Here is a 26647-nt window from a genome sequence, read left to right as displayed (position 1 = left end):
ACAAAGTTGGGGCCTTAAGAAAAAAAGTTGGGTCAAAATTTCATAAAATCCGGGAAAACTGAAGTGTGCTCAAGCTACTCTTCAGAAGTTGGGACAGTCAGTACGAATGTGCTTTTGGTGTACAGATTTCATAAATCTCCCTAAAGGTAATGTGAGAGGAAATGTGTGAGTTCTTGTTTTGGTAATCACCCATCTCAGTTTGGGGTCAGATGCAGAGGTGGGATCCAGCAGGTTCTCACAGGTTCCCGAGAGTAGGTTACTAATTATTTGTGTGTGCCAAGAGGGGGTTACTAATTGGTGATTTTGCCACATGATTTTTGCCTTAGTTATGCCCCTCCTCTCAGCACTAGCGCGCAGAACTCGAAGCAGTCTAGCAGGGGGTGCCCTGCGTGCGTGGCAGCCTGCGCCTGCGTGCATTCGTTTCCCGCCCAAGGACCGGCGCAGCGGCTGCGTCCTTGCTACAGCCCCGCCCAGGAATGCCCCGCCCCCAGAATGCCTGGCCATGCCCCCGTCGTGCCCTGCCCAGCCCCATTGGCGCTACGCCACAGTTTGAATCCCACCACCATGGGAACCTGTTACTAAAATTTTTGGATCCCATCACTGGTCAGATGAGATAATCAGATATCACAATTTGAGAGTATTTATTCTGTGGCCACGGCCACACTTGCTGTGAAATTGGCTACTGCTGGCCAAACACGAGTCGAAGCCAATTGGCTTCCGGGGTGTGCGTTACACAAGGGAGCAGCAGTTTTGGCTCACTTGCTTTGGAAGAAATAGCTGGATAGAACCAGCGGCCGTGCAAATACTTCCGCCCTGCCCTGCTCTGGTCCTTCAACTGTTTCTGTGGCGTGCCGCCAACTCTTTACCCTATATGAAACCAGTTTCTTTGAATCTGCATTTAGTCCCTTAAATCCAGACCCCTTTCACCGCCCCACAGAGAAGAGGAATGGACGTTTGCCCCGCCTCAGGGGCTGTCCTGCCATTTCAAGACCAGCAGGACCGACTGCACTTGGAACGGCGTGAAGGAAAGCCGCACGCCGCGCTCCTCCAACAGCAGAGAACCCCGAGGCTGGGGCCGTTCCAGGAGGTCACAGCTAAAAGGGGAGAAGATGAGAGGGTGAGAAGCGGAATTATACACTGCGGGATTGCTGGCAACACCACCACGAATGTACACTCACAGGACGGCCTCTTGGACAGCGAGCGATAGCCGGAGCCACGTCTCGACAGTACTGCCGTGCGACTCGTACAGTCGGATCACAAGCGCGTCCGACCTGTCTTCAGCCTGGATAGTTGGGGGGAGCAAAAGGGTCCTTAAATTTCATGGATTTGGTATCTGATTTCTAGGCTGCCTTTCCACATATTGGGAACAATAGGGTAACAATAGGTTAACAAGGTTAAGAGTTAAGAAGAAGAGTTTGAATTTATATAGGTTAAGAAGGTTATATAGGTTAAGAAGAAGAGTTTGAATCTATATACCCCCTTTCTCTCCTGTAAGGAGATTCAAAGGGTCTTATAATCTTCCCACCCACCCCACCCCCCACAAACACCCTGTTAGGTAGGTGTGGCTGAGAGAGCTCCAAAGAACTGTGACTAGCTCAAGGTCACCCAGCTTGGCATGTGTTAGAGTGCACAAGCTAATCTGGTTCACCAGATAAGCCTCCACAGCTCAAGGGGCGGAGCGGGGAATCAAACTCGGCTCTCCAGATTGGAATCCACCTGCTAGGAGCAGCAGTGGCGTAGGAGGTTAAGAGCTCGTGTGTCTAATCTGGAGGAACCGGGTTTGATTCCCAGCTCTGCCGCCTGAGCTGTGGAGGCTTATCTGGGGAATTCAGATTAGCCTGTGCACTCCCACACACGCCAGCTGGGTGTCCTTGGGCTAGTCACAGCTTCTCGGAGCTCTCTCAGCCCCACCTACCTCACAGGGTGTTTGTTGTGAGGGGGGAAGGGAAAGGAGATTGTCAGCCCCTTTGAGTCTCCTGCAGGAGAGAAAGGGGGGATATAAATCCAAACTCCTCCTCCTCCTCCTCCTCTTCCTCCTCCTCTTCTTCTTCTTCTAATCTCCTTCCCGCCCCCGCCCCCCACAAACACCCTGTGAGGTGGGTGAGGCTGAGAGAGCTCTGAAGAACTGTGACTAGCTCAAGGTCACCCAGCTTGGCATGTGTTGGACTGCACAAGCTAATCTGGTTCACCAGATAAGCCTCCACAGCTCAAGGGGCAGAGTGGGGAATCAAACTCGGCTCTCCAGATTGGAATCCACCTGCTCTTAACCACTACACCACGCTGACTCTCAAGGATGTGGTTCCACTCCTACACTGAGCCCGGCAGGTTACAAATAAAAGTACCTGCTTGACAGTTTCCAGAATGACCGCTGGGGATTCCACGGAGAATGCGCTCCAAGCCTGGCATCGCTCTGAGCCGCAGGGCGCCACGTGAAGAGGGAAGTTAAGGTTGTAAGCCTCCCGGATCACCCCGGCCTCTTGGAAGGAACCTGCACAGCAGAGGAGCACGGTTGCAGCAAGACTGGCATTTGCAAAACAGGCGCTGTCGCTGTCATGTGACAGGAAGGGAATTGTTTCCTCCCCACCGATGCTCGGAGGATGCTGCTGGGTTTTTTGGAAAGGCTCCGCCTCTTCCCTGCCCCGCCCTCCGCCATCTTGAAGTTCAGTTTCTCAAGACTCACCCAGATGAGGCATCGCTGCGTACGTAAACTGGTGGTGTCCCATATCGGCAGTGGCGTCAGGAGACTTTGGTGCTCTCAACCTTGGTGGGAGGAAAGGGAAAAGCAGCAGTGGTGTATAGTGGTTAAGAGCAGGAGCACTCTAATCTGGGGAACCGGGTTTGATTCCCCGCTCTGCCGCTTGAGCTGTGGAGGCTTGTCTGGGGAACCAGATTAGCTTGTGCATGCCAACGAATGCCAGCTGGGTAGCCTTGGGCTAGTCACAGCTTCTCGGAGCTCTCTCAGCCCCACCCACCTCACAGGGTGTTTGTTGTGTTTGTTGGATATAAATCTTTCCTCCTCCTCCTGAATATGACGACAGACCTACATTTGTCACACAGCCACAGAACACAGCTTCTTGAGGACAGAAATGCTACCCCTTCCCTCCCAACAACCCGTTCCTTCCCAACTCACAAGGAGAGGCTCATTACGTTGCCGCGGACCGAGCAGCCGTATTTGCAATCGTTCAGCAACGCCACCCCGAACCCGTGCTCGGAGAGGTCCATCCACTTGTGGCTCCACACCTCAAAAGGAAGCAGCACAGATCTCGAAGTCAGCACTCAGTTTGAGGGAGCAAGCTTGTTTTCTGCTGCTCCAGAGACCGGGACCAGGAGTCATGGGTTCAAGGGGAAGGAAAAGTGATTCCACCCATTTATTTATTTATTCCATTTTCAGACCGCCCTCCCCCAAAGGGCTCAGGGCGGTGTACATCAATATTAAATATAAATAATAACAATAAAGCAACCTAATACAATTTTAAATTCACAGAATTTAAATAGCAATTTAAAATTCACAGATGGCGACTCTGTACAGGAGCAGCAGTGGCGTAGGAGGTTAAGAGCTCGTGTATCTAATCTGGAGAACCGGGTTAGATGCCCCGCTCTGCCACTTGAGCTGTGGAGGCTTATCTGGGGAACCAGATTAGCTTGTGCACTCCCAACACACGCCAGCTGGGTGACCTTGGGCTAGTCACAGCTTCTCGGAGCTCTCTCAGCCCCACCCACCTCACAGGGTGTTTGTTGTGAGGGGGGAAGGGCAAGGAGATTGTAAGCCCCTTTGAGTCTCCTGCAGGAGAGAAAGGGGGGATATAAATGCAAACTCTTCTTCTTCTTCTCCTCCTCCTCCTCCTCCTCCTTCTCCTCCTCCTTCTCCTCCTCCCCCCAACCCCATTCCCACCCACGGGAGACCTAGGTGGTATGAGGGTCTGATGGTCACCCCGGCTGGCCAAAAGCCTGGCGGAACAGGTCCGTTTTGCAGGCCCTGAGGAAACTCTGTAGGTCCCGCAGGGCCCTGGTCTCCTTAGGGAGCCTGTTCCACCAGGTAGGGGCCAGGGCAGTAAAAGCCCTGGCCCTTGTTGAGGTCAGCCGGATCTTTTTGTCCTGACTGTCAGGGCGGTTGGACAGTGGAGTGCACTACCTCGGAGGGTGGTGGAGTCTCCTTCTTTGGAGGTTTTGAAAGAGAGGCTGGATGGCCATCTGTCAGGAGTGCTTTGATTATGTGTTCCTGCATTGCAGGGGGTTGGACTTGATGGCCCTTCTGGTCTCTTCCATCTCTATGATTCTATGATCCTTACCTCAAACCGGGCCCAGTCCCAGGACGTGTTCCAATGTGTCGGTCTCTGCAGGTGGCCAAACTGGATCTCGTAAGTTGCATTTGGACTCCGGACCTTGGCTGGAAATTCCACCTTGAGGAATTTGTGAGATTCGTTCCAATCGACCTGCAAATGACAAGATGCGTGATTGATCATTAGGGGGGGGCAGAAACAGGAGGGATCTCTCTCTCTCTTCACAGCTTCCAGCTTGTCCCAGGTGTTCGGCATTCGTTCAATGGTTTCCCTGCTCTGCAGACCTCTGGGTGGCCCAAAACTATCAGAACTGGGGAGCCATAAGTGGGCAACAGGAGCGGGACCGCTCTCCTGGTTCCAGAGGGGTTCCCAACAGCAAAGGGAAGTGGATCCAATCGAGGCTGGAGCCGAGGATTGGGAAAGGGGTCAAAACGCTTTGGTAATAAGGCGAAGTGCGTTCTGTACTAAATGTGCCCAATTCTGCTCCAAAATCGGTTGCAGATGCTTTGAAGAATTTGCACATTTGAATACCATGCTGCCTTCCTTCCCACTTGTGGACCATAGAGAAAAACCCCCAAAATATGAAAGGTAATTAACTTTGCCCCCAGGTTGCTCCACACATGCATGATTTCTCTTCCATTCTCGAGTCTGTCTAGTCTCCCTTAAGGGCTAGGAACCTGTTCTTTGTTTGAAAAGAAAGCTTAGATTCTCGTGGCCTTCCTTTCCATCCTCTGTATCAGTTTCGCATCTGCACAGAATATGCGCTGCCTTATTTACCATGGCCGGTCTTAACAGAATCCTGAACAGGTTTTGCCGTAAGGATCCTACCGTGTTTCCCCGAAAATAAGTCAGTGTTGTATATTCATATTTGCTCCCAAAGATGCGCTATGTCTTATTTTCAGGGGATGTCTTATTTTTCTGTGTTCTGTTCGTCGGGCATGCTTCCAAACAAAAACTTTGCTACGTCTTACTTTCGGGGGATGCCTTATATTTCGCACTTCAGCAAAACCTCTACTACATCTTATTCTCAAGGGATGTCTTATATTCAGGGAAACAGGGTATATTCCTTGCTAGACCTGCGAGCGGAAAGTTTCCCGTGTCTCTTTTCCAGCCCCCCCCCCCCCTTCTTTCTTCTCGAGTTCCATTTGCTTTGGGGCTTTCCCCTTTGGGCCTCGTCCAACCTGAGTCCGGAAGCGGACGAACGGGCACGCTGCATCCAAGACGACCTCTTGGCTGAGGGTGCTCTTCTCGCTGATCCGGAGGGAGAATTTCACGCTGCCTCGGAGTCCCCCAGGAAGGGTGATTTCTGCAGCGCTGAGGAGTTGTGTGATAGGCTTCCTGAAAGAGCAAATCACAGGTAAAGGTGAGTTTCAGAATCACAAGTAGGGGGAAGAGGTTGCTTTTGTTGTGAGATCAGAAAGTTTCTGGTCCCCGTGACTGAGATCACACACTCACACACGCACACATAATCTACTCACAAATGAAACCAGGCTAAAGTGATGAAGTTAAAATGCTTAAGCTTGTGCCACAAGCCCATGAAGCAGTTTGGGTTTGTTTGTACTGATCCAGAGATGCTGAATTTGTATCTCTATGGTGATAAACACCTACCTGGTCTCCAGGTGATAATCCATCACGTCCCAGGCGTCCCAGTACAACGGGACGTCATCGAAGATCACAAACTGGTTTGCCAAGCAACCTCCGGGGACCATCTCTCTGAAACAATCAATACAGAACAGTCAAGGAACTGTACTAGATACAGCAGAGGGCTCTGGCTCAGTGGAACAGCCTCTGGTTGGCATTCAGAAGGTCCCATGCAGGGGCGTAACGAGGCAGCCCTGGGCAAACTGTAGCCCTGGGCAAAACCTGAGTTGGATGCCCCCCACCCCCATGGGCGGCCACTCCACCACGACCAATTTTTTTTTTTGCACCAGGACATTGGTGCCTGCAGGGGGTGCATTTTTAGACATATCAGCACCAAAATTTCAGCTTTGAGACTCCTTTGCTAAGGAGATGGGGGCGAAGGACATGGGGGCTACCTTTTGAGGGTTCATAACTTTGGACCCCCTGAACCAAATTGCACCAAACTTGGGGGGTGCCATCATGATAGTCTCCAGATGATACCCTGACATTTTGGTGCTGATACATCCAAAAATGCACCCCCTGCAGGAACATCCTAGAAATTTGCCCAAGAATCTTTGTTCTGCATTGAGTTTTCTGCATTGCTGTCAATGGGGGTTGCAGGCTGTGGGGGGCACATTTCTGAAGGCACAGTCTCAAAACTTTCAGGGTCTCATAAGGAGACTGTCCTAATTATACCCCCCAGGTTTGGTGCAGTTTGGTTCAGGGGGGCCAAAGTTATGGACCCTCAAAACTGTAGCCCCCATCTCCTATTAGCTCCCATTGGAAATAAAAACTGCGCCCCCTGCAGGCCAAAAAAGGAAAACCACTAAAATACCCAAAAACGAACCCAGCATTTTGATGCCCCCCCACAAGGTGATGCCCTGGGCAGCTGCCCACCTTGCCCAATGGGCATTACGCCAGTGGTCCCATGTTCAATTCCCGACATCCTCTGTTAAAGGACCAGGCAGAAAGGAATACCTCTTGGAATGAATTAACTGAAGCGAGGTCATACGTCCCAGAGAATCCAGACACACTCGGAGGATGTTGTTCTCCATGGTAAAAGAACCGTCCGCCTGGACAAGAAATTGGCATAAGTAGGTCCCTTGGATGCAACACGGTTTAATCAAGCCAGCGCAAAACAGAGAGAAACTATTTTCCCTTGCATTTAAAATACAGCCTAAGTTCCCGAGTTTGTTGGCTTCCTAGAGCTGCTGTGTGATCAAGAAGAAGAAAAGTTTGGATTTATATCCCCCCTTTCTCTCCTGCAGGAGACTCAAAGGGGCTTACAATCTCCTTGCCCTTCCCCTCTCACAACAAACACCCTAAGAACATAAGAACATAAGAAACAAGCCAGCTGGATCAGACCAGAGTCCATCTAGTCCAGCTCTCTGCTACTCGCAGTGGCCCACCAGGTGCCTTTGGGAGCTCACCTGCAGGATGTGAAAGCAATGGCCTTCTGCGGCTGTTGCTCCCGATCACCTGGTCTGTTAAGGCATTTGCAATCTCAGATCAAAGAGGATCAAGATTGGTAGCCATAGATCGACTTCTCCTCCATAAATCTGTCCAAACCCTGTGAGGTAGGTGGGGCTGAGAGAGCTCCGAGAAGCTGTGACTAGCCCAAGGTCACCCAGCTGGCGTGTGTGGGAGTGCACAGGCTAATCTGAATTCCCCAGATCAGCCTCCACAGCTCAGGCGGCAGAGCTGGGAATCAAACCCGGTTCCTCCAGATTAGACACATGAACTCTTAACCTCCTACGCCACTGCTGCTAGACTTGAAATGCTGGACTTGACAGCTCTTTGGTCTGATCCAGCAGGGCTCTTCTTAGTTATTTATTTCATTTGTTCCCTGCCTTTCAGGATCTAAAGCAGGTAATGTCATTCTCTTCTGCACCTAACAACTCAAGGTCACCCAGCGTGCTTCTGTGGCATGAGTTGGAATTCGCACCCAGGTCTCCTAGAAACCTGTCCCGCACTCTTAAGTCACTACACTACACTGGCTTTATCAACAGGTTCCCTTGGCATGAGATACTACTAAGATTTTTTTCAGATATTTATAAACTCAGATATTTATAAAAGCAGCGCACCTCTTTGGTTACTGTCACAGAATGCGGAGCGGGTAACGAATCCTGAACGGCACAATAACCCAAGCTGGGAACTGTCACTAAAGCTGGAAGGATAAGATACAAAACCTGGTCAGATTTCTATGTCTCAAACATAGATGGAAATATGAACCTTAGACCAATGGGCTTGCAAAATATCAGCCTTTTTAAATCACCTCTGGGGACCGCGATTACCTAAAGTCCCGGATCCACCCGGTCCGGTTTTGGAGATGACTTCTGTTCGTTCCCATGGCAACGTGTTGACCACAAGGGTGCTTTCAGGCGTCTGTTGGTGATTCCCCGGCACGTCTCCAAACAAAGACTGCATAGCTTTTGTTAGAAGAGGAACTCCGGCATCTCGAATTTCTGGGAACAAACGACAAGGACGTTTAAGAAAAGAGTCATACCCATCAAAAGTGAATTAAGAGGTACAGGTAGATTTTTGAGCCTTCAGGCTATACCCGGTGCTTGATTAATCCAGCAGTGGCCAAGGGGCTGGGGCTTAGATTGAAGGCTGAAGTAAAATGAGACTACAAATCTTCATCCGAGAATTTCTTCTCCCCAACTTACCGGAATAATATCTCATGGCGTCCTCTGCTACTAGCTGGATGGAAGTGCCGGGCAACACATCGTGAAATTGATTCAGCAGCAACAGCCTGATCCAAAGAAAGTGCCCAAGACCCAAGAAAGAGGAAAACGGTCTCACTTTTTGCATGCAATAAATGCGCCTTAATTCAAAAAGATATCCTTGATATCTTGAGACGTCGCCAAAGGGTAAGGGGGAAAAACTGTGCTGTCAAGTTTCAGGGAACCCCCCCCCCCCCAGCCTCTTTTTCAGGTTTTTGCGTAAACAGACTTCTTTGGTGAATTTGGGATCTAATTAAGGAGTCTATGTTTTCATTTTGAAAAAGGCAGGTTTCTAGACCTCAGGGTAAAGATATATTTGGCAAGGGGCAAACCGTGACCTGGACGGCCAAAGCTTACCTGATCATGGGAGCCGAGCAAGGTTAGTATTTGGATGGGAGACGACCAGGGAAACCCAAAGTGGCTATGCAGAGGCCAGCAATAGCAACCCTCTCCGAACATCTCTTGCCTTGAAAACCCTACAGCACAGGTGTCAAACTTGCGGCCCTCAATGTAGGGGTGAGCCAGCGAACCCGGCAGAGCTTCAGACAGAGCACAAGAATGCCTGCGCCATCTGTTGCCCTCTGGGCAAGCGCCCTCCCCGGTCACAAGACCCCCGTGACTCACGGGTCACAAGATGTCCTGGACAAAGGGACAAAAGGTGCATACCCCCAGGTATGGATTAGGCCCAGACAGGAACGTTTCCTCCTGCACGCACGCAGCCCCTATGAGTCATGTAATGTGCAACATTCTCCCGCTCTCCCGCCTTCCCAAAAACCCTAATAAAAGGTGCCAGGGACCGCCAGCTCGGCAGAGTAGCCAGATCCACGGATCACGCTATATTGCCACTGGCTTCTCTCCACCGGATGATATCGCTGCGTCTCGCCTATTCCTTGCGTCGCCCGTAACGACTTCACCTCCAGATGTTCATGAACTACAATTCCCATCAGCCCTTGCCAGTATAGCCAATGCTCACGTTGGGAGGGACTGATGGGAATTTACAGTTCATGAACATCTGGAGGGCCGCGAGTTTGACACCCCTGCAGGGTCGCGATAAGTCACCTGCAAGTTGACAACGCTTTGCGCCCTCCAAATAGTGTGAGCTTCCATATCTTTGGGAATTTCTCTCCCTCTTTGGACCGGCCCCCCAGGGGCTGGATCCAACCAACTGCAGATGAAGAAAGTTGACTAAAAGGAGCTCAAAAGCTCCTTCAATCACAGCTGCTGATTTGGAGGGAGCAGGGCTCGCCCTCTCCCAAATCAGACCTTCTTTTTTAAAAAAAATACCTTTATTGATGCCTTTTCATCCAGCCATATTTACAAAGTACACAAATATCTTATACATTAGTTGTACACCAACATATATAACCAAACATAAAAAAGACAGAGATAACCAACACCCAGTATGTTGTGTGTAGATCAGGGGTGGGCAATTATTTTTTCCATGGGGCCGCATAAGAAACAGAAAATATTGTGGAGGGCCAGGCCAAAAAGCAGGGGCGCGAGGTGCTTTTGAAAGCCCCGCAGAAGCCGGCAGCCAAGGCAACCAAGGCAGGGGGGCCAGTCAGGGTCATCCGGCGGGCCGGATGTGGCCCGTGGGCCGTATAATGCCCAGGTCTGGTGTAGATCCTTATATCTACACCCTATAGTTGTCATCTATTGTTCTGAGTCAACCTTGACTCTTGCACCTATGGTACTTTCCTTAGTCTCTAAACACTTAACACCCTAGTGACTTATACTACCCCACTATTCCCACATAGAACACAGAAAGGACTTCCCTGTCGACTCATACCTGTTATTTTCTCTCTTTCCTTCTAGTTCTGGAGAATCCTATATTGCATTGCTTTACCTTACTCTTTATAATACATTTCTTTCCACTAGTTTTTTTCTCTCTCTATTGTTCACCATTTGCTTTCTTCCTTTATTGACAGCTAGAATCTACTAATAATTGTTCTATTTTATATTTATTCTGTCGTATTCATTTTTACATCTTATATCTGTCTTTAATGAAGTTTTTCCACGGTGTCCATTTCTTTGTATCTTTATTCTCTTTTTCCAAATCAGACCCTCTTGATCCTTCTCGGAAGCCCCTTCTGCACATGCAGAATAATGCACTTTCAGTGCACTTTGCAGCTGGATTTTGCTGTGCGGAAGAGCAAAATCCACTTGCAAACAATTGTGGAAGTGAATTGAAAGTGCATTATTCCGCACGTGCGGAAGGGGCCTTAGAGCTATGAAGTCCTGCTTGCCGCAGAGAATTGAAAAGCCCACCCGCAGTTTTACCTCCAGAGACGCTGTAGCTCAGCAGACGGGTAGCGGGCAGAGCGTTTCCTCGACAAAGCAAAGCTGCTCAGCACCTCGACGTCGTGGAGCAGACGCTCGCACTCCCGATTCGCCTTTTTAATCTGACTCCGACAAGAGAAAGAAAAGGCTCCATGGAATTCTTTCAGGTTTTACTGCCTTCCGGGGATACACTCCTGCAGAGGCTAGATCAGGGGTCTGCAACCTGTGGCTCTCCGGATTGGCTGGGGCAGGGGCTGATGGGATTTGTAGTCCATGAACATCTGGAGAGCCGCAGGTTGCAGACCCCTGCGCTAGATACTCAAGATGATTGGATGCCAAGCATCATTTTATTGTAGTTTTATGAGAGCCACTCTGAGCCCATGAGGGGAAGGGTGGTCTACAAATGCACTGAAATAAATGAAATGAAGGAGAAGAAGATACCCTCCCCCTTTCTCTCCTGTAAGGAGACTCAAAGGGGCTTACAATCTCCTTTCCCTCCCCACCCCCCACAACAAACACCCTGTGAGGTGGGTGCGGCTGAGAGAGCTGCAAAGAACTGTGACTAGCCCAAGGTCACCCAGCTGGCGTGTGTTGGAGTGCACAAGCTAGTCTGGCTCCCCAGAGAAGCCTCCACAGCTCAAGCGGCAGAGCGGGGAATCAAACCCGGTTCTCCAGATTAGGGTGCGCCTGCTCTTAACCGCTACTACACCATGCTGGCTCTCTTAAGAATTTAAGAACCATTCTGCAGCTTAAGAACAGAGAACTATTCGCAGGGATAAAAAGGTGCGATGCAGGCAAGGCCCGATCTTTTTAACGTCATGACGGTAGCCAGCGTTAGCTACTATCTGATGGCTTTTTCCAACGTTCCTGTGGCTGCTCACCTGTCCGTGGGTGGTGTAGGTGCCGTTATGTAGCTCTAGAAAGAGTTCCCCAACCCAGGTGCACAGCTGGGCCTCTGCCTTTTCCAGGGCAGAGAAAAACTGTTCTGGAGTGGACATCTGGACCCTGCAAACAAAAAAGACCACAACTGAATCAACTATAACAGTGGGAGACTTTACCATTCTCATAAATGGGTATGTTTTTGAGTTCTCTTCCTCTGTGCAGGCAAGAAATAAGAATGCTTTACGGCCCCTCCTGGGTATTTTCCTCCTCCTCTTCTTCCCACCCCAACGTTCCTGGACCAGTTCGTCTTTCAGACATGCCACCTCGGTTTCAGCTCCACTTCAGTTTAGGGATGCTGTTGTCATGATCAGTCCATTGTCCAGTGACGATCTTTTGTCCACTGGCTTTCATTGTCATAGGGTGGCCCCCGTTGTGTCTTCAAAGGAGACTTACCTGGGCAAGCCATCTGTATCCTTCATCCTCTTCAAGCGATCCAGCATCACCTGTGTCGGGCCGCCTCCCCCGTCTCCAAAGCCGAACAGAGCAACGCCGTGGTTCACCCGCCCTTTGTCTCTGTTGTTCTTCAGGGTTTTTAGCATCTAGGAGAAGATCAGACGTGCGTGAAACTTTGTCCATTCTACATATACATAAGCCTTTATTGGCATAGTCAGAAAAAAGTTACATGAATCGGGAACAATTGCATGGATACATGATAGATAAAAGGCCCCACGGGGAGCACAACAAAGACGTTCTACTGGGAACTCTCAACTATCTCCGCAATGAAATTGGCGATCTCTTCACAAAGACCGGGGTCCGTGTTGTTTAACAATAGAGATAACCTAGTCAGATCAGGCAGCCCAGATTGGAAGAAAAAATGTAGGTTGGTATGTTTAGATCTGATGTTATCAAATCTGGTGCAGCGCAAGAGTTGGAGTGAGTCAGGGATTTTTTCCAACCACGATTAAGTTTGGCAACTGCACAACCTTGCGGATTTTGTCTAAATTGCTGAACCTCCACCGCTTTAATAGGGCAGAGGGCATAACGTTAAAACGCTAATAAATGGTAAGAGGCTCTCCCCATGCATTAGGTTCGGCATTAAGGTATGGAGATAATAGGCCATACGTCTCTGCTCAAATGGAATTAGGAGTTGTGTTGGAGAGCAGGTTCGTTTGGCTGCTAGATGCAAATTTGCAAATTCTAGACCTAAAAGCCGATCTCTGAGCCTACTGTACGCTTCTGAATAGGACATTAGGTAGAGTGATTCAATAGGCAGGCCGATGGAAATAATCTTTCTCTCGATTAGAGAAAACCAGGGGTTAGCCTGCGTGTCCTGTAGTGTCAACGAGACAAGGGAGCGTTCGGATGGCAGGTAGTGAAGGCGGAGCCAAAATCTGAAGGCTCTAAGCCAAGCTTTATGTTCCAGAGTGTTTTGCCCCAGTTCTAAACACAGGGCTGCATAAGGGATGCAGTTTGGAACTCCCATTATTTGATGGAAAAACTTGGATTGGGGGACATTCAGAGCTTGGTTCACTGCTTGGATCCAGATAGGGACCCCATTCCACGACAACGGATTCAACGCAAGCATGCCTCTCAAACCCCCCAGTAAACAAACACGCTTCTCAAACCCCGCTGGTGACTCAATAAACAACGGCGATCTTTAGAAGAAGAAGAAGAAGAGTTTGGATTTATATCCCCCCTTTCTCTCCTGTAGGAGACTCAAAGGGGCTTACAATCTCCTTGCCCTTCCCCCCTCACAACAAACACCCTGTGAGGTAGGTGGGGCTGAGAGAGCTCCGAGAAGCTGTGACTAGCCCAAGGTCACCCAGCTGGCGTGTGTGGGAGTGCACAGGCTAATCTGAATTCCTCAGATAAGCCTCCACAACTCAAGCGGCGGAGCAGGGAATCAAACCCAGTTCCTCCAGATCAGAGTGCACCTGCTCTTAGCCACTGCTCTTAGCCACTACGCCACTGCTGCTCCTTTACCTTTCATAGAGAATGTAACTTTGCTTCCAGGGGCTCTTTACATGTAACAGCATTTTCACTGCCTTCGCATCGCCCACACAGAAGTCCCCTGGCCCCTACCCTGCTACCAAGTCCTTCCAGCATGCTTTTCGATCATTCTCCACGACCTCAAGGACTAGGATCTCACCTCCTCCACGCGACCGGCCAGCCCGTAGGAATCCGCCGGCGGGAAGTGGGCCAGAACCCGAGAACCATCGATGCCTTCCCAGAAGAAAGTGTTGTGCTGCACAACAAGAAGAAGAGTTTGGATTTACACCCCGCATTACCCTCCTGTTGTCAGACTCTCGAGCATAGAAATAACGGAGACCGTGAAAAGGTTCTACAGCGTTTATTCTAGATAAGAAGAGTAACATACTAAAGTTGAATCTGAGCGGGACGCTCAGATCTCGCTACTTTATTTCACTAGCCCCCTCCCCCCCGTTGCACGCCACACCAAATGGTCACTGCGACTATACTACCAAACATCAAAGGACTTGGGAACCTTTCGCAGCAGTGGCGTAGGAGGTTAAGAGGTTAAGAGCTCGTGTATCTAATCTGGAGGAACCGGGTTTGATTCCCAGCTCTGCTGCCTGAGCTGTGGAGGCTTCTCTGGGGAATTCAGCTTCGCCTGTACACTCCCACACACGCCAGCTGGGTGACCTTGGGCTAGTCACAGCTTCTCGGAGCTCTCTCAGCCCCACCTACCTCACAGGGTGTCTGTTGTGAGGGGGGAAGGGCAAGGAGATTGTCAGCCCCTTTGAGTCTCCTGCAGGAGAGAAAGGGGGGATATAAATCCAAACTCCTCCTCCTCCTCTTTTGAAGAGGGAGACCGGTACCCGGAGGTTGTTGAGGGGAAGGAAGAGAGGGACATTGCAACAGCAATAACATTTGCATTTCACTCACAGAAAACATCAAGCACAGTCAGCATAATTCTGACACCTGTAAGGCTGACAAGCTCCTTTCCCTTCCTCTCTTCACAACAGACACCTTGGGAGGCAGGTGGGGCTGAGAGAGTTCAGAGAGAACTGTGACTGGCCCAAGGTCACCCAGTAGGAACGGAGTGCAGAAACACCTCTGGTTCACCAGATAAGCCTCTGCCACTCAGGTGGAGGAGTGGGGAATCAGACTCGGTTCCCCTGCTCTTAACCATTACAACCACACAGAATCCACCTGCTTTTAACCACTACGACCACACGGCTGAGGCCACAAAACTCACCTCACCAAGTCAGCGGACCTGTTCGAACAACGCACGCCCTTTTTTCACCCCACCCTTCCGAAAAAAAGGCTCTGCTCACCGGGAAAGTGTTCACCAGGTTCCAGCTAAGCTTCTGAGTCAGGAACCGTCGGATCCCGCATCCACGCATCAGCTGGGGCAGCTGGGCCGAGTAGCCAAAAGTGTCCGGCAACCAGAACTGGCTCAACAAATAGGGAGGGCGGGGGAGGTGCAGGTAAAATGTCTTGTGTAAGAACAAAGGCCATAACAATATTAACAAAAACCAACTATCTCAAGATAGTGATAAATATAACGATAGAAGAAAACACAAGCAAGGTTAAAAACCGTTTTTAAATTGGCAGGACCACGGCATAACATAGCTAACATGAGGGCAAGTAGGGGTGCTGTGTGGTTTCCAGGCTGTATGGCCGTGTACTAGCAGCATTCTCGCCTGATGTTTCGCCTGCATCTGTGGCTGGCATCTTCAGAGGATCTGATAGTAGGAATGGAAAGCAAGTGTATATATACTGTGAGGTCAAAAGGTGAGGCCCTCTGAATAGAAGTAGCCTGGTATGTGAGTCACAAAGAAGTCTGTAGCCTGGGAGTAACAATGAAGATAGCAAGGTCAATAGGTGAATGCGTCTGAATAGAAGTATCCTGGTCTTTGTTTCCTTTGATTGCTATTGTCTATAGTTGTCCTGTGTTTGTGTGGAGCTGATTAGTCACTGTCTTGATTCTAGAGTTTTTCAACACTGGCAGCCAAATTCTGTTCATTTTCATGGTTTCTTCCTTCCTGTTGAAGTTGTCCATGTGCTTGTGAATTTCAATTAGGGCAAGTATTTAGGGCAAGTATTTAGAATGAGTCTTTTTGGCTGCCGCGCCAAGTATTTAGCATGAGTCTTTTTGGCTGCCGCGTGATGTCATAAAGGTGACCAAGAAGAGGGTGCCAGAGACATTTGGGAAACGTGACACAAACTCTCATGTTTGGCTGCTTCCATTGCTGATCATCTGGGGAAACCAACAAACAGGGCAGGAAGCAACACATGTCTGACCGAACGATCGTCTTTCTGTGGAACAGAGTGGGGCACAGACGCTGAGTCATGCACAAGAACAGTGGGAATTCAGAACAGAACTATGTGCACGGGAGACGCCAGTTTTGGAGAGGAACCCCAGGTAAGTACAAGGGAGAACTGAAAGAATGCCAACAAGCCTGTACCTCAGAGCAGAGTTTCCCAAACTCCTGCTGGAAGAAGCGCTGCCCCTGTAGAAACTGTCGGATCATGGACTCTCCGCTGGGAAGGTTGCCGTCCTGGGGGGAGAGCCGCAGACAAGACGGTGTCACTTTCAAGCTACATGAGCTTGGTTTATAATTAGATCCTTGGTCTAGCAAGGTCAATATTGTCATAAGAACATAAGAACAAGCCAGCTGGATCAGACCAGAGTCCATCTAGTCCAGCTCTCTGCTACTCGCAGTGGCCCACCAGGTGCCTTTGGGAGCTCACATGCAGGAGGTGAAAGCAATGGCCTTCTGCGGCTGTTGCTCCCGAGCACCTGGACTGTTAAAGCATTTGCAATCTCAGATCAAACAGGATCAACATGGTCTGCTTTGACTGACAGCTGCTCTACAAGGTCTCAGGCAGAGATCTTTCACATCACCTCCTGCGTGATCCTTTTTAACTGGAGAGGCCGGGGATTGAACCAGGACCTTCTGCGTGCAAAGTCCTGAGCCACGGGCCCTGCTCCTACCGCCTCTTGTTTCGTGCGTTGTATTCCAGACCTGCCCACTGCTGTCCTCACCAACCAGCAGGCGGCCTCTTGTCTGGCCTTAGGAAACCAAGTTCCATGACAACTGGAAATGTGAAGCCAGGCAAAGATTAGCGGGGCCTTACCATTTCCACCCACGTGCCCCCGACAGGGATGAAGCGTCCTCCTTTAGCAAAGTCTTGGATCTTTGCGTACAGACCGGGATAGCGGCTCTTCACCCATTCAAACTGCTGGGCCTACAGAAGAGAGGGCAATATCATCACTGGGAGCAAATGGTAATGGAAGGAGGAGGAGGAGGGGGGGGGATTTATCCCCCACCTTTCTCTCCTGTAAGGAGACTCAAGGTGGCTTACAAGCTCCTTTCTCTTCCTCTCCCCACAACAGAGGTAGGTGGGGCTGAGAGAGTTCAGAGAGAGCTGTGACTAGCCCAAGGTCACCCAGCAGGAATGGAGGAGTGTGGGAGCACATCTGATTCACCAGATAAGCCTCCGCCATTCAACTGGCAGGTGCAGGAGTGGGGAATCAAACCCAGTTCTCCAGATTAGAGTCCACCTGCTCTTAACCACTACATCATGCTGGCTCTCGTTGAAGGTTAGGACTGCATAGGAATGGCAGCCAAGACTTCAGAGACTTTTTAAAAATTAGAAGCAGGCAAAGGGACATACACAGACAGGCTTGTTGATTGTATTTTTATCCTTCCCCAGAATTTCAGAGCAGTGCACAAAGTTTTTTCTTCTTCTTCCTGTTACCCTCACAACAACCCTGTCCAGTAGGCCAGGGTGACTGGGCTGTAGTTTAAGTCAGAGCAGGGATTTGAATCCAGGTTTCCCAAATCCTATGCCTACACTCTAACCACTGTACCCCTCTCATTCTCCACGAATGACATCTTTCAATTGCTGAAACTGTACAACAGGGGGAGACCGTTTGAACCTCTCTTGTTGAGAGCATGCCAACTCTGTCAGAGTATTGCAATACTTCGCGAACATATTGTGTGCTGAAGCAGATCAGTGCGATCTAAGTGACAGCTCACCTGGCTGATGGAAGAGGCAGTGAGCTGGACTAAACCAGATCAAACCGGTTACAACAGGACAGTGTGACCTTTACATTGATTGGACCACGTATGTATATAAACGGAACAGATGTGACTGTATGCTGCTAGTTAGGGATTCTATGTCTGGCGAAGCATGCTGTCTGTTTGTTCCTTGCTGATGTGGTCCCCGGCCCCTCGATGATGCGGCTGGCCTCCACACGGGCCAGGGCCTTTACAGCTCTGGCCCCGGCCTGGTGGAACGCTCTCCCACCAGCTGTCTGGGCCCTGCGGGACCTTGGTGAGTTCCGCAGGGCCTGTAAGACGGAGCTGTTCCGCCAGGCCTTTGGAGGGACCAGCCGCTGATAGTGCCCCCACCCCCCACCCCTTCCTGGCTCCTACACCTGGGCCTATAACATTAGATGAGACCTGCTGTTCCTCCCTTGGGGGAAGGATTTAATATCAGGTTATCGGGCGCCACCTACACCTACGCTTATATTTATGCTTTTATTCTAAGTATTAATGTTTAGTTAGTCTTCGCTGCTTTTACAAGTTTTAGCCAATTTATGATGGTTTTATGATTGTATTTATTGTATGCTGTACACCGCCCAGAGCCCTTCGGGGACGGGGCGGTATAGAAGCCCAAAGTAAGTATGTATGTATGTATGTATGAATGAATGAATGAATGAATAAATGAATGAATGAATGAATGTATATACTTGTAAATAGCTGCACTATATATAAACCTGCACTTCACTGAAGTCTACCTGCTTCTTGTGGTGTATTTGCTGTCGTGGTGCTACAGCTCAGTATCCAAGCTTCTGACTCCGGCTCTTGGTCACGTACCACCCGCTGTGCCGCGGGTCTACTCGCTAACAAACTCGAAGGTCAAAAAAGTGGTCCTCATGACTGGCATGAACTTGACTGAGAGACAGGCCCACCGAATAATAATACCTGGGAGCAGACAAAGGTGAACTCTGGGTTCTTCTCCATCAGGTGTATGACTGTCACCCAGCTGCGGGCGCATTTACGGATCGTCTCCTCGTAAGGCCACAGCCAAGCTGCGAAATAAATGGCAGGCAGAAAGCACATCTGAGATCGTTTAGTACCTCCTAATTCTGGGCTCTCTGTCCCCATAGTAGACAGAGGCAGAAATAAGATTCCCATTTTGGATCCCAATCAATTCAGGGTTCCAAGATAAGGTAGAGCAGCCAACAGAAGAGGGCAGCAGCAGAAGGCCCATGTTTTCACATCTTGCAAGTGAGCTCCCAAAGGAACCTGGTGGGCCACTGCGAGTAGCAGAATGCTGGACTAGATGGACTCTGGTCTGATCCAGCAGGCTCTTTCTTATGTTCTTAAGGCCATTGCTTTCCCATCCTGCATGTGAGCTCCCAAAGGCACCTGGTGGGCCATTGCGAGTAGCAGAGTGCGGGACTAGATGGACTCTGGTCTGATCCAGCAGGCTAGTTCTTACATTCTTATGTTCACTACTGGTCACCTAACAAAGAGACTGATCTTTGGGCAGAAAGGTACGATGAAGGTGGTAGATTCTGCAAACAGAAAACCTGCCTTCCGAAATTGGCAGTATATTGACAAGTACACAAATACATTAGAAATAAATTCTAACTCAAATTCACCCCAATCTATTCCCTTTCCAGCTTTATTGTCTGGTCAATCAATCCTCGCCAAATGATTATAGAATATAATTCTCTGAAGTACAAACATGCTAAGGAAAGATATTGTGACTGGCAGAATATTGTAATCCTACAGCCTGCAGGCTACATCAATTGGCTAGATAGATGCACCCCTCTTACATAAACTCACACGACTAGTGTTTGCTTCACTGTATAGCATAAGCATTTTATTGTCATTGTGCACGCACAACGAAATTTACAGCAGCATTCCTCTATGCACACAATTTCAGACTCATACCCCACCCTCACTTTCCCCTTCCTCCACCCATCCCGACACAGCCCCAAACACATCAACACGATGTACTTCACAAATGTCCTTTCCAATGGGTACCTGTCATGTCTACAAAATGCTCTCAGTACCACTGCTTACTCAAACTGTGCAAGAAACCCGTTTGGGCCCAATTCCTACAGATTCCTACTCAAACTGTGCAAGAACCCGTTTGGGCCCAATTCCTACAGATTAGCATTAAGAAGAAGAGTTTGGATTTATACCCCACCTTTCTCTCCTGTAAGGAGACTCGCCTACAAGCTCCTTTCCCGTCTACCTCCCCACAACAAACACCCTGCGAAGCAGGTGGGGCTGAGAGAGCTCTGAAGAACTGTGACTGGCCCAAGGTCACTCAGCTGGCATGTGCACAAGATAATTTGGTTCCCCAGATAAACCTCCACAGCTCAAGTGGCAGAGCGGGGGAATCAAACCCAGTTCTCCAGATTAGAGCACGCCCGCTCTTAAACCACGCTGGCTCTTAAGCAGTTCACATCTGGGCGTCTCCTCTTACCAGAATCGATGTGGCAATGGCCCATCGCGTGAATGACATGCTGGCTGTCTCCATTCTTCTGACCGAAGACGGAACGGGCCACTTCACGAACCGTCGGGAAAGTCGAGGGATCGGTGACATCACACAGATTAACCATCCGATTGGCTGCGTAAAGCGCCTGGAAGCTCCGCTGGTTTTCCTCCCCGAGGAGCTGAATACCCAGATAAGAAGAGAAAGGTACTGATATTGCTCAGTGATGTTTTCATGCCGTCTTGGGTATCAAGGGAACGAAGGGTGGCTTCCCACCCCCACTACTATGAACTGGGGCACTTCCATATTGTGCATCGTTGAGAAAGAGATCCAAGGAAAGTAGAAGAAGAGGAGGAACGCCACACTGGCTCTCCTAAGAACAGGAGTCTCTAACTTTACCTTGGCCATATCCAGGAGGATCTCAAAGTCTACCAGAAGCTCATGGACATCCCTGTTGAAGACCACCAACTCAGCTTTCTGCAAGGAGAATTTCTTGTCCGGATCCGGCAGGGCGATCATACTGCCTTTCCCAGCCCCGAAGAGGCCATTGCACGCAACCTCCACGTAGAGGGTCAGACTGCCAAAGCAAAGAGTTATCAGCAACCTCACTGCATTCTTGCTTCACGTTTTGTTGGGCATTCTACAATCTCAGATAGATCTGGGGGTCCTTAGAAAATCTGATCCCTTTGATGTCCAATCTTTGCAGTGCTGGGCTAGGATCTTTGCTGCACCAAGTAGCTATACACTTTTTCCAGATGCATTTTCAAAGTCACATTAAAAGGCAAACAAAACAAACAAATGTTTTCACCACTATCAGATCCAAAGAATCTACATGGCCTGCTTTACAGAAACACACAACGGAGAATCGAGGATGATTGAGGGACTGGAGCACCTTCCCTATGAGGAGAGGCTGCAGCGTTTGGGACTCTTTAGTTTGGAGAGGAGACGGCTGAGGGGGGATATGATTGAAGTCTATAAAATTTGCATGGGGTAGAAAATGTTGACAGAGAGAAATTTTTCTCTCTTTCTCACAATACTAGAACCAGGGGGCATACACTGAAAATGCTGGGGGGAAGAATTAGGACTAATAAAAGGAAACACTTCTTCACGCAACGTGTGATTGGTGTTTGGAATATGCTGCCACGGGAGGTGGTGATGGCCACTAACCTGGATAGCTTTAATAGGGGCTTGGACAGATTTATGGAGAAGTCGATTTATTGCTACCAATCTTGATCCTCTTTGATCTGAGATTGCAAATGCCTTAACAGTCCAGGTGCTCGGGAGCAACAGCCGCAGAAGGCCATTGCTTTCACATCCGGCATGTGAGCTCCCAAAGGCACCTGGTGGGCCACTGCAAGTAGCAGAGAGCTGGACTAGATGGACTCTGGTCTGATCCAGCTGGCTTGTTCTTATGTTTTTATGTTCTTAATCCCCCTAAAAAGACTGAAGGGCCTCTTTTCTCACCTGTGAGGATCTGTCTCCTTTAGACAGTCAGTCAGGATATAGTGCGTCTTCTCTCCTTCTCGGGTCAAGCCCTATCCACAAAGGAAGAAAGAAGTTCCTGGGTTAACCTGCTTGCTAGGAGATGCACTGTAACCATTCATGGAAGGGAGCAACAACCCAAAATACAATGCCTAGCATAATAAGGGAATACAAACAATAGTAATGAGTTAAAGTCCTTTCAAGGATTCTTCACATGCACACCATTTTGGGAGGTATAATTCACAACACAGGTAAAGGCAGCCTCTGTGCAAACACTGGGTCATTGCTGAACCATGCGGGACCATCACCTGACAAGATTTACTATGTTCACAGGGTGGTTTGTCATTGCCTTCCCCAGTCATCTACACATTACCCTCACCAAGCTGGGTACTCATTTCCCCAACCTCATGGAAGGATGAGTCAACCTTGAGCCTGATAGCAGACTTGAGCGGTACTACTCAAAGTAGACAAGCGAGCATATACAGCAAACTCCCACCTTCAAGAAGAAGAAACACTCCACACAGCAGATTCGTTCAAAAGAAGGCTTTTACCATAGAGTTGCTATATGTACATGATACTATATACAGAATATTTTAAACAGTCCAACAAAGTGCCCCACCAGGCACGTGTTTCCCTAAGGAACAAACATACAGTACATTGCTGTTGCTTATATACACGGTTCCACCACTGTAAAGGTCACTTGCAACTGGAATGAACCGGTCTGCTTGCTGTTCTCCCGCTGTCAGATCATTCCTTTCTTTGCTGACTCAAACTTCTGCTGGATAGGATATGATCACCATGAGTGGTCCGGTACAGTGCTGCAGCTGAGGCTCTGTGCACAACCTGAGTTCAATCCGACGGAAGTCGGGCCCAGTTAGCCGGCTCTGTCATGACAGTTAGATCATGGTGATCATATCCTATCCAGCAGAGGTATGAGTCACCAAGAAAGGAATGATCTGACAGCTAGAGATCAGCAAGCAGACCGGAACTATCAAACGAAAAGTGACCTTTACAGTGATGGCTCGAACCATGCCTATAAGCGCCAGCAATGTAGCTGCTGTATTTATTCGCCGAGAAAGAAGTGCCTGGCGAAGCACTTTGTTGGACTGCTTAATATACTCTGTATATAGTATCTTGTACATAGAGCAACTCAACGGTAAAAGCCTTCTTTTGAAAGAAACAGCTGTGTGGAGCTTTTCTTCATGAAGGTGGGGGTTTGCTGTACATGCCCACTTGTCTACTTTGAGTAGTACCGCTCAAGTCTGCTATCACACAGGGCGGTTTGTCATTGCCTTCCCAGTCATCTACACATTACCCTCACCAAGCTGAGTACTCATTTGCCCAACCCCATGGAAGGCCAAGTCAACCTTGAGCCGGCTAACTGGGCCCGACTTCCGTCGAATCGAACTCAGGTTGCGCACAGAGCCTCAGATGCAGCACTGTAGCGGACCACTCTGCGTCACGGGGCTCCTAGTCGTAAATTAATATTTCTATTTGGCACTGCAGGAAAAAAATCATCAAAGTTCTATTCCAAAGCAAGCCGCATTTGGTATTGAGAAAGTATTGATTTATTACAAAATTTCTGAGACCTGGTGAGATCAAGCTAGCCTAGGCCAGGGATCTTCAAACTATGGCCTTCCAGATGTTCATGGACTACAGTTCCCATCAGCCCCTGCCACTTGGCCGTGCTGTTAGGGGCTGATAAGAATTGTAGTCCATGAACATCTGGAGGGCCATAGTTTGAAGACCCCTGGCCTAGGCTATCCAGGTGAGGGCCAGAACTGCATACCTTCCTGATTTCCTTAACCCCATTATCCTCTGCATGAAGACTGGCCGGCTTGAAGAAGAAGAAGAGTTTGGATTTATATCCCCCCCCCCTTTCTCTCCTGTAGGAGACTCAAAGGGGCTTATAATCTCCTTGCCCTTCCCCCCTCACAACAAACACCCTGTGAGGTAGGTGGGGCTGAGAGAGCTCCGAGAAGCTGTGACTAGCCCAAGGTCACCCAGCTGGCGTGTGTGGGAGTGCACAGGCTAATCTGAATTCCCCAGAGAAGCCTCCACAGCTCAGGCGGCAGAGCTGGGAATCAAACCCGGTTCCTCCAGATTAGATACATGAGCTCTTAACCTCCTACGCCACTGCTGCTCACTTGAACAAGTGAGGAAACCCAAATAAACCCCAACCTACCCCGAGAAGCACCAGCTGAGATGGACTTCCACTCACCTGAACAGGTTGGGCATCCTTCCAAACCATTCCCTCTCCTTCGCTCTCCCAGTGAAGGTGCACTTCTTTTCCCGCCCACTTTCTGGGGATGCTGAGATCGATTTTAAACCAACAAGTTTTCCACCTGAAAGAAATTATGCTTTTTCTTGCGGATTTCCTATAGGCCTCACGCAGGCTTTGACTGTGAGGATCAGTTTGGGGGCTCCTTCTCAAAATCTCAGTAGGAAACCTGAGGAATGCAATGAGTTCCTCCGTCTGAAGGGTGGGACAATTCCTAGGGCATGTGGGAAGGCAGGACTGGCCCACAAGCCCCCCTATGTTCCCTTCATGATTTTAGAAGGAGATACTTACGTGTTTCCAAAACAGTCTCCAACTTTGACAGGCAGGAATTCTTGCTGGATGGCTTCCTCGTATGGGATCCGTTCTGGGGTCTCGAAACAAGAGAGAGATTCCAGTGGGCAGGTATCCCCAAACAGCCTGCAGTTCAAAAGAAAGATGATCACTGCAAACTTCTATGTGATTGGAGTATTGCCAAAGTCTGAGCCTGCTCATTTTCCAAAAACACTGAAGCATGTTGATACTTGTGCTGATTTTTATTAGCTTCAGAGTGATTGAAAATGCTTAAGAATTTTACTTATAGAATGAATTTAATTTTTTTTAAACTTTTCTTTTAAAAACAGTGTTGCCCACTCTGAATCTTTGGGGTGGGGGACAGAGAGATATCCAAATAACTGGAGTAGACTTCTGTTGTCAATGCATTTTCTCTGAAGAACTCTGAAGGGTTCTTGTAAGTCAAAAGTCTATGCACAGAAAGAATTTGCTTCAGTAAAATCTGTTCTAGTTTTGTACCCAAATTATTTTAGTGTTGAAGGGACCAAGCTTAAGGCATAAACAGAGTCAGATTACAGGCTGGAAAGCATTTGAGATGGATTGAAAGCACCCTAACAATAAAATGGACAGTTCTCTATACCCTAGAAATATACTTCAGACTTATTAGATCATGGAGTTAGAGTATCTTCTTTACGAAGAAATATAGTTTAAACATATGAGATCATGAAGTTAGATCATCTTCTTTACCAAGAACGGTTTGGAGTTTCCCAGCTAAAAAAGACACCTGTGGAAGGATTGTAAAGGTTTTTAAAATTAAGCATGATCTGGAGGAGGATATGAAAATTTCACCCATAATACTCAAACACAAAGGCACCCAATAAACGTAGCTGACAGTAAATTCAGGCCTGGCAAAATAAAGTACTTTTCGAACCAGCAGAAACTACCTACGGAGCTCACTCCCATGAGGTTTCAGCTGCCAGAATAAACGAACTGGATTCATGGAGAATAGTAACCAAGCTATCTCTAGCCAAAACGGCCAAATGGAACATCCATGTTCAGAGACAGTACACCTGCCTGAATACCAGTTGCCAGGGAACAGCATGGGGAAGAGAGTTGGAGAGGGATTGAAAGCACCTGAATAAAATGGACAGGTCCCTATAAGCACCTGAATAAAATGGACAGTTCCCTTATAAGCACCTGAATAAAATGGACAGTTCCCTAGGAATATAAACTTATTAGATCATGGGGGAAGGCTTTGGTCTTCATGCCCTGCTTCTTCCCAGAGGTTGCATTTGGTTGGTCATTGTAAGAAACAAGATGCATCAGCAAATATATACAGTCAAACCAATACTCTTTCAATTTATTGGAACGAAATATGAATGTTATAGGTTTCTTGCCTTATGTACAATGTTTATGAGATCTTATACAATGTTTATGAGAATTAGTTACTGTCCCATTACGCTTCTTAGGTTGCCTAAGTGCCCTCATTGTATGTTTAGTTATTACATTTATATCCAGTTGCATATTACTTATAATATAATCACAACATATCTTTATGAATGGTGTATGACTTATCTACTGACTTTATACTCGAAGTAATTGCATATACCAATTAGTTCATTGCCTTGTGTCTCTAAATATACAGTCCATGCTTCTTAGGCTTGGCTGGCCTCAGATTTTCTAGTATGGGCTTCCCATTTTCCCCAGGGGAACTCTGATCACAAGCAAAAGAGGGGGACCGATTTTAGCGACGGACCAACCTGCCCCGCAGGTTACAATCCGTGAAATAAACGTCCGAGACGAACTTTTCGACTCGTTCGAGGGCGGTGCGCCGATGCTTCAGCACCACCGGCTGCAAACTTTGCCCGGAGCCGGCCATGATTCCCGGGGACCACGTTTCCGCCTGCGGGACGTCACCAAAATAACTCCGGCGGGGTACGCGAGCCAGGCACGATGGTTCCGGCTTCCCCAGGCAAGGAGGAATTCGAGTTCTCACTGCCTTCTTGGTCCTCTTCTTTTATGTTGTTATTGTCTAAGTTGTAACCTGGGGAAGATGTTGCGATTCCCTCCGAGATCCTGTTCATCAGAGGGTGACTTCTGCTCAATCCCCATTCAAAGGCAAGGCTGACCTATGGACTTCTTGGAAGAGAAAGACTTTGGACCTCGCGCTCCCTGCTCCTAATCTCGGTCTAATCACAGCTATTTCGGGATGCCAATCTCCAGGTGGGACCTGGGGGCCACCTGGAATTGCAACTCATATCCAGGCCCCAGAAATCAGTTCCCCTGGCGGGGAAAGTGGCTGCTTTGGAGGGTGCGACTGTATTGGCATTGTACCCCAT

At 48.8% G+C, this 26647-nt stretch overlaps 1 protein-coding gene across 2 annotated transcripts; it reads right to left on the bottom strand.

Annotated features, from left to right (window-relative positions):
- Window positions 1-522: 522 nt before the first annotated feature.
- Window positions 523-26210, bottom strand: MAN2C1 (mannosidase alpha class 2C member 1). Of its 2 annotated transcripts, XM_048482173.1 has the most exons (26): window positions 26069-26210; window positions 24330-24455; window positions 23979-24102; window positions 21740-21810; window positions 20675-20852; window positions 20267-20456; window positions 18748-18854; window positions 16892-17002; window positions 16219-16311; window positions 15085-15201; window positions 13938-14033; window positions 12242-12387; window positions 11788-11911; window positions 10907-11028; window positions 8570-8655; window positions 8195-8365; window positions 7985-8067; window positions 6879-6973; window positions 5889-5993; window positions 5462-5618; window positions 4290-4433; window positions 3131-3240; window positions 2681-2760; window positions 2343-2488; window positions 1179-1282; window positions 523-1094 (listed from the first exon to the last, which is right to left on the bottom strand). In XM_048482173.1, exons 1-26 carry the CDS (start codon window positions 26185-26187, stop codon window positions 965-967), a joined length of 3135 nt encoding a protein of 1044 aa, XP_048338130.1. In that variant the 5' UTR covers window positions 26188-26210; the 3' UTR covers window positions 523-964. The 2 variants fall into 2 exon arrangements, with proteins under 2 accessions (XP_048338130.1, XP_048338131.1); XM_048482174.1 differs by lacking the exon at window positions 13938-14033.
- Between the last annotated feature and the right edge of the window lie 437 nt (window positions 26211-26647).

The sequence above is a fragment of the Sphaerodactylus townsendi genome, linkage group LG17 (genome assembly GCF_021028975.2).
Source record: "Sphaerodactylus townsendi isolate TG3544 linkage group LG17, MPM_Stown_v2.3, whole genome shotgun sequence".
NCBI classification, from domain to species: Eukaryota; Metazoa; Chordata; class Lepidosauria; order Squamata; family Sphaerodactylidae; genus Sphaerodactylus; species Sphaerodactylus townsendi.
This window is presented reverse-complemented; position numbering and strand designations above follow the sequence as displayed.